This window comes from Palaemon carinicauda, chromosome 17 (genome assembly GCF_036898095.1).
Source record: "Palaemon carinicauda isolate YSFRI2023 chromosome 17, ASM3689809v2, whole genome shotgun sequence".
Classification (NCBI taxonomy): domain Eukaryota; kingdom Metazoa; phylum Arthropoda; class Malacostraca; order Decapoda; family Palaemonidae; genus Palaemon; species Palaemon carinicauda.
In genome coordinates, this window is record NC_090741.1 from 121,385,662 (window position 1) to 121,398,161 (window position 12,500).

Below are 12,500 nucleotides of genomic sequence, written 5' to 3' on the forward strand. Positions count from 1 at the left end.
ATCGCTAAGGAAAATTCTTTTTAGATCATTGGTGGACGCATGGCTGAGCTTTATGGAACCCGGATGGTTTACGGGATTTGTATCCTGGTTGGTGGAATTTCGGCTATTCTCACTCCTGTGGTGGCACGGTGGCATTACGGTGCTTTAATTGCATTACGTGTCATTCAAGGAATGTTTCAGGTATTATAATATTTTTCAAGAATCGTGAAATAAAACTATTCAAATTATCTTAATTGATAACAGCTGTCCCTTTCGATAGATAATTAGGCTACTCTGCTCTAGTTGTAATTCAACTTATGTATAGGAGACAGTTAGTATTAAGAAATAAATGATGGGGAACAGTTCCCAGTTTGTATAAGGATCATCACCATCATTTGTCAATATATTACTTCAATATTTTGTTTTTTAAAACGTTAAGTGCATTTTCCGAGATTGCTTACATACTGTAACCTGTTTGTAATATTTTATTAGAAATCTTACTCATTCTTCAATACAACCTACAGCTAATGAATCAAAGAATTATCCCTAATTTTCAGGGAGTCTCTTGGCCTTCCATGCATGCTTGCATTACCCGCTGGATTCCTCCGATTGAGAGACCTAGGTTTATTGCCATTGTCTACCTTGGTAAGTCAACCCCGCTGATTTCAGAGTGAAGTATTGTTTTGTATTGCCTTCTCGTAAATTTCATATAGGTATGGTTTTTTGGCAGCTCTTGTGCTTCCTTCTTAAAATAAAATCCGCAGAAAATTATTCTTCTAAAAATCAGTTTTTCCTGTTTCTTTTCTAAAATAGAATAGGTAATTATTTACTCCAGGTTTTGAATGATGATACTTCAGTTAAAACCTACACTCTCTTTGTTCCCTGAAAATGCACTCCTCAATCCTCGAATCTCTTCATTTCCTTAAATGGGTTTGTCCAGGGTAGCGTTTTTTTCAGTTTATTCTGAAAAGGATTTATTCATTATTTGGCAAAATTTACATTTTTTTTTTTTACTATAACAGTCAATTATTGAAATTTCACTCATCTTCTTATCACATAAATATTTTTTTCTAGTTTTCATAGAAACTCTTTCGTCGAAATTTGCATTTTCGCTTTTGATTAAAAAGGGAAATATTCTAGATGGATGTGTTTGTTAAGCAAGAACAAATAATGAAAATAGAGAGATATGGATAACAATGGAAATAATTGTCAATCAGTTTAGCAATATAGAAGAGTGAAGAAGGTGGAATCTGTTTGCAGAAGATGGGAGAAAATAAGGTGGAAGATTTAACAGGAGAAAGGAATGTAATTTAATAAATGTGTTTAATGGGAGAAGAAAATGATAAAATTGGAATATGTTTAGCATAGGACAAGATAGAATACATCTGCTTACCAGGTGAAGTGAGTCAAGGTGGAGAGGTCAATTTAGCAGGAGGAAGAGAGGAGGGAAATCTGGCTAACAGGAGAGAAATGTGAAAATTAGTGAGTCAGTTCAGCAGGGGAAAGGAGCTGAATATATAGAACTATGTTCAAAAGGGAAACAAATTAAATAAAAATAGTCTTTTGTTGATAACCTCAGCTTGATTAAGGTTTCTCTGATTGTCGATCCATGGGTAATATGAGTAAGAGAGTTCGAAAACTGGTCAAATTCGATGGTTTGTAGTAATGTCTACAACCTAAATGTCTTTAAGAGCTACGGAAGGTAAGTTTTGGTGAACATATATTTACATAGTCATTAGCGGGCGTTGCTTAGCCTCCTTGGTCCTAGCTTATATGGAATAGGATTTGCGGAGTTTATCATTATACACAATAAAATTCTCTAAGACACGATTAACCTTTAGGTAGGAGCATAGCAACTTCGGTTTAGGCACAGAGATTGATGAATATTAGAAAGAAGTGCGGTGATTCAGAAATCTGTTCTGAAAAAAAAGAAGGCAAGATTTGGGAATCTGCTTAGAGGATAAATGGAAACCATAGAAATTTCAGTTAACAGAAAATGTCAGTGAAGACTGGGGATCATATTTAGCAGGAGTGAAGAGATTTTTGGCGGATCTTCACAGCAGGGGTGAAAATATCAAACAAGTTTACTGGCAGGAAACATTGAAAATCTAGGAATCTATTTTGCAGGAAAAATTGATGAACTGAACGAGCAAGCAGTCAGGTGATACCTGAGAGGCGAGGTGAATGTAACTATCTTTATCTCAATGGATCATGAGTTTATATACAACTAGTTCCAAGCAAGAATGACACAAAAAATCAGATACAATGATTCATGAAAATACAGGCCTAAAAAGATTATCTTCGTGAGGGTAGAGCGATATCAATATATAGAAAAAACATAGATATAATCAATGTGTACCAGCGTGCATGATACACATTATTATTATTATTATTATTATTATTATTATTATTATTATTATTATTATTATTATTATTAAGCTACAACCCTAGTTGGAAAAGCAGAATGCTATAAGCCTAGGGGCTCAAACAGGGATAATAGCCCAGTAAGGAAAGGAAACAAGGAAAAAATAAATATTTTAAGAATAATATTTAAATAAATATCTCCTATATAAACTATAAAAACCTTAACAAAACATGTGGAAGAGAAATTAGATAGAATAGTGTGCCTGAGTGTACCCTCAAGCAAGAGAACTCTAACCCAAGATAGTGGAAGACCATGGTACACAGGCTATGGCACTACCCAAGACTAGAGAACAATGGTTTCATTTTGGAGTGTCCTTCTTCTAGAAGGTACATGGCTCCTCCCCCCCCCCCTAACAAAGACATTCATGGGAAATAGGGTGCCCTGCTCTAGAGAGGTGCACTGTAGGTGGGTAATTTTGCAAAAGATACACAGGTTTAGGGCTATCGATTGAGACCTACTCTTCTATGACACAAATGTTCAGTAAGAATGCCTTTGTTGTTTGACAGATCACGAGGAAAATGCCTGTGTAAGGGGTGTTACCAGTGGCTTGCTGGTGTCATTGCGCAGGAAAACCGGTGATGCCTTATGCAAATCTGTCAGTATGTGTTACTTCGCAGGTAGCTTTCAAGTCTGGGGACATAGAGTAAATTTTCCCACAATAGGACTTAGGAGCTTGAGATTGGCGGAGAAGGTTGTTGACAGAAAAAAAAATCGGCAGGGATAACTGACAGATTGCCATAAATCATTTCAGCAGGCCGAGACATCCAGGGTATTCATAGGAGTGGTCCTTAGCCCCAGGACGACCAAGGTAAGCTAAAAAAAACCTGTTGGAATCCTTGCAACAAGACATCAAAGCTGCTTTGAGGGTGTGATGTAAATATTCAACCATTCCGTTGGCAGTAGGTTTGTAGGCGATTGTCTAATGTAAGGTGATTCTCAGGAGATTTGTTAATGATGTCCACTGTCAGAGGTGATATGCTCAAGGATCTCACTATCCATCCTGAAAGTAAGGCAGACTTACATGAAGCGGACATTGTAGTTTCTATGGGAATGGATCCAGGCCAGCAAGTGGAGAGATCGTTGAAAGTAAACTGGTAACGATTTCCTTATGATGTGTGTAGGGGCCCTACTACATCGACGTGAATTTGGGATAAACAACGTTGAGGTTGAGGAAAGGGGCCCACTCCTGAATCCATGTGTTAATTTAGTTTTGAAGTTTGCCATAAAGTAGAGGAGTGGAACCAATCCTTAGCATCCTTAGTAATACCGTGCCATAAGAATTTTGTCTTCAGTAGCTGTGCAGTAGATTGGCATGAGGGATGTGAAAGGCCATGAATAAAATAAAATACCTATCGGGGCATCGGAGCAGTTATCCATGAGAATTGCCTACCAGTACTGACGTCACAGAGGAGGGTGGTGTAGGAGTCGTCAAAAGGTACATCTTTCTAATAGAGGGATGTGCAGGATGTCCTATATGCTTGGTACTCTGGATCTTTTTTGTTAGGTTACTGCTAAGGCATTATAATCCAATCCAAGGTGAATGATGGTCACTGTGTTTCTTGATAGGGCATCGGTAATGGAAAAAATTTTCTCAGAGACATGTTGAAGGATGTAATTGTACTCAGCCACGGTAGAGAGATATCCGTGTTGATGGGCGGACCAGTCATTGGACTGTCGGGTAGAGGCGTGCACCAGAAGCATGTAGTCTGTGTTAATGATGAAGGGCGTATCTTCCAAGAAGTGGCGAAAGTAATGGACAGCCAAATGCACCGCCAGCAATTTGCGGTCGAAGGTAGAGTAACCAGATTCCGCCTTGGACAGTTTTCTACCAAAGAAGGCCAATGGGCAGGGTGAACATTTGACCCCCTGCATAGGTAATACACAAATAGCGACGTCGCTGGCATTGGTGGAGAGAAGGAGAGGTGCCTGTAGCATGGGAAAAGTAAACGCAGCCACGGTTTATTAGGATTTTTTTGCATTGCAGAAGGCTCTTCTTGAAGGGGACCCCACTTCAGGTCTTTCGGATTGCCCTTGAGTGAGACCTAGAGATGGCAAGAGCGGCGGCAATGGCCGACAGGAAACGCTGATAATAGTTGAAAATGGCCAAGAATTCTTGCAGTGCTTTAATGGTCGAGGGTGTGGGGAAGTTCTGAACGGCAGCTACCTTTTCACGGTGGTCTCCTACAGGACTGATGCTATGCCCAAAAAATAATACTTCATTGATACCAATGAATTCTTGCAGTTCTTTGATGGTCAATGGCATGGGGAAGTTTTGAACGGCTGCATCCCTTTTAGGGAGGGGTGGACTCCTTCAGGACTGATGCAGTTCTCTAAGAACAATACTTCATTGTCGCCGAAGAGGAACATTTTCCAAATAAAAAAGTGTGCCAGATGTCTTAAATGCTTGGTACTCTGGATTTTTTGTTGGGCTTCTGCCAAAGCATTGTAATCCAATCGCAGGTGAATGGTAGCCAATGTGTATCTTGATAAGGCATTGTCAATGAAAAAAAAATTGCCAGGGACATCTTGAAGGGTGTAATTATACTCAGCCATGGTAGAGAAATATCTGCGTTGACGGATGGACCAGGCGTTGCACTGTCGATTGAAGGCATGCACCAGAGGCATGTGGTCTGTGCGAATGATGAAGGGCGTACCTTCCAAGAAGTGGTTAAAATAATGGACAGCCAAATGTACCACTAGCAATTCGTGGTCTAATGTAGAGTAGCCAGATTCCGCCTTGGACAGTTTTATACCAAAGAAGGCCAATGGGCAGGGCGAACCTTTGATCACCTGCTTAAGTACTGCAGCAACAGCGATATCGCTAGCATTGGTGGTGAGAAGGAGAGGTAGATGTGGCACGGTAGAAGTGAGAGCAGCTGAAGTTTATTGTGCACTCTTTGCATTGCGAAAGCCTCTTCTTGAAGGGAACCCCACTTCAGGTCTTTTGGCTTGCCTTATTGCCTTATTGCCTTATTTTTTGTTTGGGTTCCCCCAGGTTCCTCAGTTTGAGGCACCTCGTATATCCACCAGAGAGTTGCTAATACATTTTCCGGTGTATTTTGCATCTTTCAGTCTTGGATGGTCTGGGATGCATCTTAGGTATTTATCTAGCTTATTCTTAAACACATCTACGCTCACTCCTCATATGTTTCTTAGATGAGCTGGCAGCACATTAAATAGTCGCTGCATTGTCGATGCTGGTGGGTAGTGGATTAATGTCCTGTGCGACTTTCTTAGTTTACCTGGTATATTTTTTGGCACTATTAACCTACCTCGGCTTGCTCTTTCTGATATTTTTAGCTCCATGATGTTTTCAGTAATTCCTTCTATTTGCTTCCATACTTGTATTATCATGTAGCGTTCTCTTCTCCTTTCTAGACTGTATAGTTTTAAAAATTGCAGTCTTTCCCAGTAGTCAAGGTCCTTAACTTCTTCTATTCTAGCAGTATAGGACCTTTGTACACTCTCTATTTGCGCAATATCCTTTTGGTAGTGTGGGTACGATATCACCTTGCAGTACTTGAGTGTACTACATACATAAGTTTTGTAAAGCATAATCATGTGTTCAGCTTTTCTTGTTTTAAAGTGTCTGAATAACATTCCCATTTTTGCTTTACATTTAGCCAACAGTGTTGCTATTTGGTCGTTGCATAACATATTCCTATTTAACATTACACCAAGGTCTTTAATTGCTTCCTTGTTTGTGATTGTCACATTATTAGGTCCCTTGTGTGCATGTACCATTCCTTCTGTTTCCATAATTTATTGATTCGAATTTATCAGAGTTAAATACCATCCTATTTATCTCCGCCCATTCATATATTTTGTTTAGATCTCTTTGTAGTGAGTTCCTATCTTCATCACAAGTAATTTCTCTACTTATTCTTGTGTCATCAGCGAAACTTCTCACTACGGAGTTTTCAACATCACAGTCTATGTCTGAGATCATAATAACAAACAGCAGTGCAGCTAATACCGTACCTTGTGGCACACCAGATATTACCTGGGCTTCATCTGATTTCTCGTCATTTGCAACCACTATCTGTTTCATGTTTTGCAGGAATTCTTTTGCCCATTTTCCTATCTTTCCCACAATATTATGCTTTCTCATTTTTTTCTCCAATATGTTATGGTCTACGTTGTCAAAGGCTTTTGCAAAATCTAGATAGATCACATCTGTGTCTTTTTCATTTATCATATTTTTGTATATGTTTTCATAGTATGCTATCAGTTGGGTCTGTGTACTTTTTCCAGGCACGAAACCGTGTTGACCCATATTAAACAAATTATTTTTAACCAAATGGTTCATTATTTTCTTTTTTATTACCCTCTCATACACTTTCATAATATGTGAAGTTAGACTAACAGGTCTATAATTGCTTGCCTCTAGTCTTGATCCACTTTTGAAGATAGGGGTTATATAAGCTAATTTATGTTTAACATATATCTCGCTCATATCTACACTTTGTCTTAGCAGTATTGCAAGCGGCTTCGCGATAGTGTTTGCAGTTTTTTTTTAACAAAATAGCTGGAACTCCATCTGGTCCGGCTGCCGATCCATTTTTAATTTTGTTTATAGCGTTGACAATATCTACTTCATTAATATCTATATCCGTTAGATATTCAACATTTTCTTCTCTCATTTCTGTTTCAATATTTCATTCGCAATTCTTGGCGTGAACTCACTCTTATATTTTTTTGCTAATATGTTGCATATTTCCTTTTTTTCATTCGTTAGCCGTCCTTCAATTCTTAGAGGGCCTATTTCTAATCTCCCTTTATTCCTCTTTTTTGCATAGGAGTAAAGTACTTTGGGGTTTCTTTTTATATTTTGAAGTGTCCTTTCTTCTAAGTCCCTTTTTTCATTTACTTTCGACTGTAAAATCTTTTGTTCTGCATTTTCTATCTTACATTTTATTTCCCTCATTTTCCACACATTTTTTTCTTTTGCAAGATTTTTCTTCCACTTTCTAATTTTCTGAAATAAGATCCTTCTGTCTCTTGGTATGGACGTCTTTTGTTTATTTTTTCTTTTCGGTACATATTTTTCAACAATTTTCTCCAGTATTTTGTACAGTATGTCCGTATTTACCTGTATATTATCACTTACAAATACATTTTTCCATTCTTTATTCAGTTCTTCATTTATTTCTGACCATTTTATATTCTTACTGTAAAAATTATATTTTCCATATCCTTCCCTAAGTTTTGTGCTTTTATTAATTCTGCGACCACTTGCTTTGGAATGGACTATCAATTCTATGACATTGTGGTCTGAAATTCCCGTGTTATACACTATTATTTCTTTAACATAATTCACCTCATTCACAAATACTAGATCTAGGACATTTTCCTTTCTTGTTGGAATGTGGTTTATTTGTTGCATATTATGTTCTAATAGCATATCTTGAAGCTTTTCAAATTGCCTCTTATCTTCTGCGCTACTATTACTCTCTTTTTTATATATATACATACAACCACTTTCTTCTATCCGTTCTTTCCAATCCACGAAAGAAAAGTTAAAATCTCCGGATAGGAGTATATTCCAGTCTTTATGGTTTCTACATATATCATCTATTTTTTCTATTATTATGTCAAACTCCTTAGTGTTTGGGGGTCTGTGAACTACAATATTCACTAGTTTTTCAAATTCAAATTCTACCGCAATCAATTCACATTCTGTGTTGCTGTATTTTTCACAGACTTTTCCTTGATTTATGTCTCTTCCATATATTGCGGTTCCCCCTTGATTCCTATTTTTTTCTTTCTGATCTATAAGTTTGGAACCCTCTATCTGGTCATCACCGCCAGTCTCTTGAGAATACCATGTTTCACTTATATTTAATATATCTATTTTTTCAATTTGAGTTAGTTCTTCTAAGAACTCTATTTTCCTTTTAGAGTTACTCGTGACTAAACCCTGTGCATTCATCACTATTATGGTTTGTGTTTCATCCCCATTATTTAATATTGGTAATAATATGGATTCTCCCATGCTTCCCTCCTGTTCTGATATGATGTTCTTTTCTTCATTTCCCGGAATTCTGCCATTAAAAAATGCAACTTTTCTATTAAATTTGCTCTTTCGCCTTCATATTTATTTTTGTGTGTATACCTGCAATTATCCCCATATCTGCACCAACCCCTGGCATTATAGATGCATTCTTTGTAGTTGGGCTCTATATGTGCAGATTTGGGTTGAAAGGCCTCATATCTTGGGGCTCTTGGTTCATAGCGCGGTATATACACAGCCTGCTTTTTTGTTTCTTTTTTTGTTTCTTTTTTGCTTTCATTTTTCTTTTCAGTTTACTGAGTTTTCTTACTTTAATTCATGGTTGCAGGATGCATATATCGACATTTTTTGTTGAAACTGCATCCTTTTCCTTCTTTTAGGTTTTTGCATATTTTTGGATGGAGATCTCTGCATTCGTCTTCATATCCGTCTAAATACGCACATTTACCATATATTTCATAATTATGGCATATCTTTGGATGCTTGTAGTAGCATCTTTTGCCAAATCTGCAATTCCCTCTTTTCAGCATATTGCAGACTACATCCTTCTTTTCTTTTTTTTCTTGTTCTTGCTCTTCCCTAAAATTATGTAGGTCCGGGTAGAGTCTCTTGGGTCTATTATTTTTTTCCATCTGGTAATTTATTTCTTCATAAGTATGTTGTTGGATGGCATCATAAGTTATATCAATGATTTCCTCTGCATCCTTACACATATCCTGTTCATTTTTCTCTTCTTCTTCTTTTTCTTCTTCTTCTTCTGTTTCTTCTTCTTCTTCTTCTTTATCTTAAACTATTTGCAGATTTAGTCTCGACTTAATTATATTTTCTTTCCAGACTAAGCATGTTGAGCAGAATACCTTTGTTTCTTTATTTTTTATTTTTTGCTGTATTTCAGCACATGTGGGGTGTGTTGGAACATGACAGGCATCACATTTTCTAATCAATTGTTGACGATTATTAATGGAATACCATATCTTACATGTATTACACCATTTTGGCATTCTTTTTCCCAATGCATCAATCAGCATATTCACCATATTGGCCTTCTTATTGTTCTTTGATGGAATGTGTTGATTGATGTAGACTTTCTTTATAAGTCTCTTTATCACTTGGATCTTCTTTGGAATTTCTTCTATAATTTTGCTGATGTTTTCCGCAGATTTGCTCCAGTTTATTGGATCGTATTGTTTCAATATGTCTGCGAATATTTTTCCGTCACACTGGTTGGTGTTAGTAGTGACCTCTGTTATCAGACAGTCGAGCTCCTGTTTCGCCAACTCATGGAATTTACTTTTGCTGAGTCCAGCGATGTCTCTCCAAGCCTTGCCCGTGTTGTACATAGCCATCTTGATTAGATTTTTAGTAATTCACAAGATAACTATTCTATGCCGACGTTTTATCCCACTTCTCTGACCTCAAACTAATTACAGACTATTCACGAAAACTTGTAGCTATATTGCACTCGATAGCCTTTTGTTATCCGCATTAAATCAGGATATTTATAGGGTCGCAAAAGTGTAATCACTCACCGGCACTTGGGGGAGGCCTAGAGGTGGCAAAAATGGAGGTGATGGCTGGCAGGAAACAATGATAGGGCCAAGAATTCTTGCAGTTTTTTGATGGTCGAGGGCGTGGAAAAGCTTTGAATGGCTGCTCCCTTTTCAGGGAGTGGGTGTACTCATTTAGGACTGATGCGGTGCCCTGAGAAAAATAGTTCATTGGTGCAAAAGGTGCACTTTCGTACTGGACAACAAGGTCGTTCTGTTGTAGGTGGTCGAGAACTAAGCATAGGTGACAAAGGTGTTCTTATTTGGAGGATGAGAAAACAAGTATGTTGTCCACATAATATACACAGAAGGGGAGGTCCAATAAGATGCCATTCATGAGACGATGAAAAGTGGCCATAACATTATGAAGGCCAAAACAGGAGTATTTGAAGGTGTATGTGCCAAAGGGGGGAGGTGAAGACAATCTTGGGGATGTCTTCTTGGTCCATAGGCACCTGTTAATAACCCTTCAGGAGGTTGAGTGTGGAGAAAACCTTCCCTTTGTGCTAGTAGGAGGTCACGCTGGCGATGTTTTGTTGTTGGGGGAGGGGTATTTATCTGGTTTTGTCTGCATGTTCTGTCGCCTGCAATCCCCACACAGACGCAAAGGGCCATCTTTCTTCAAAACGATGTGTAAGGGTGATGACCATGGGCTTGAGACCTTTTGGCAAAGGCTTATTTCATCCGTTTTGGCAATGTTTGTTTAATGGCTGCCAAACGATTCGGTGCCAGACGCCTGTATCTTTCAAAAACTGGGGGCCCCATCGTTTTAATATTGGGATATAGAAATATTGGGATATATACCATGTTTGGCAGGAACCGTTGATGAATTTCTGGACAGAAAATTCCGGTATGATATGAGGAGGGGGGCATAGGCCTCCGTGGGTGCGCTGATGTGGAGAGCGAGGTCAGCGGGGGCTGTTGAAGAGGTGTTGACGGGTAAGATTCAGCATTGACTAGCTATCAGTGAGCGATATCCACCAGGTGATAATTTGAGTGGAAATCCGTGCCGAGTATTGGCAATGTGTTGTCAGCAACGGGAAACTTCCAGAGATATTTGATACTTCTGAACGATAATATGAGGTTCTCATAACTGTAGGGGGTTATCATAGATCCACTGGAAGCTACCAGGTGGACGTCAGCAGATTTAGACAGAGTACGTCGTGTCATGAGGAGTGGCCTTGTCAGAAGAGAACGGCAAGCACCCGTGTCTACCAAAAATCACACGCCCATACCTGCATTGTGTAAAAAGAAAAGGTTAGTGACAGCGGAGGTTCTCGCCACAAGCGATGGCCTACTTACAGGTTTTTTGGGCACTGACAACCGTTCACACAATTCTTCCAGCTGATGGGCATCAGTAAGTGGCTGTAGAGGTCGTTGGTTGGGGCTTGAGCACGTGGTGGGTGGTGGGCAGCTGTGTGGCTGCTCCGGTACATCACAGTGTGGCTGTCTGTGTCCCACCACATACATGTCAGCTTTGGTCGATGTTGAATAGTTGTCCTGCTCCTCAGGAGTGGTGGCCCTCATGGAGATGTTGAAGGTGGTGAAGTGGCTGTCAATGAGCAAAATATCAACATCGTGTATGGCAGCACATACGGGTTCAGGTTATCTTCGTACCTAAAAGGCATAAAGTAGGTTCACTTCACGAGGAGAGCCGTCTGCTACAGGTTGAAGGCTAATGATACTGGTCATTTCCCTAAGGGTGAGCGAAGCCTTTTGGATCCCAAATGTTTCTTGAGAGAGCTGTAAAAGATTGGCTATACGGACGGCTGATGTTGGCAAGTACTGGTCCAGGAGGTATATTTTGAGGGCATTGTACTAAGGAATGATGGTAGTTTTATTGATGTGGTGATCATAGGAAAATCAGTGTCAGAAGGTGGGATTATCAAACAGTAAGGCACAGCAGCTAGATGGAAGACGGGAGGGAGCTAGTCACTGCGGTGGTAACCAATTGTTCGACTGAGCAGTTAGGTGATAACTGAGAGGGAAAGTGGATGTAACTAGCTTTATTTCAATGGATCATGAATTTATATACAAGCCGTTCCAGGCAAGAACGGCACAAAAACTCAAACAAAATGATTCATGAACATGCAGGTATAAAAAGGTTTTCAATGCTAGTGGCGAGCATTATCAATATGTATATATATATATATATATATATATATATATATATATATATATATATATATATATATATATATATATATATATATATATATATATATATAACAGAAATAGCATTACAGTGTACGTGCATGTGAGATACAAGTGCGGTATACATAACTTAGTGATCGGGTTTACAAGAAAAGATAAGGAGATTATATAAATTTGTCGCCATATTTCAGCCAGATAGTTGATAGTAATTTTCACAATTTCATGCCCTAATGAGCCAGCGATTAGTTGAGTGATTTTTGGAATCTATTTATGCACCTACTGAGTCCTCAAAAACAATTTCCTCATCCTACTTGATCCATGCTTTGATAGAAATGGATGGGCTTATGGGCATATCGTAAGTATTTATAGTCGGTCTCTTAGA

The 12,500-nt window shown here is 38.6% G+C and overlaps 1 protein-coding gene across 2 annotated transcripts in view; it reads left to right on the forward strand.

Moving 5' to 3' along the window:
- The window catches only part of LOC137656901 (putative inorganic phosphate cotransporter), a 237,376-nt gene that overhangs the window by 159,271 nt on the left and 65,605 nt on the right, over positions 1-12,500 (forward strand). For both annotated transcript variants that reach the window (XM_068391285.1, XM_068391284.1), the window contains exons 6-7: positions 25-180; positions 537-624. In XM_068391285.1, coding sequence (XP_068247386.1) covers positions 25-180; positions 537-624 — 244 coding nt within the window. The remainder of the gene's footprint in view (positions 1-24; positions 181-536; positions 625-12,500) is intronic.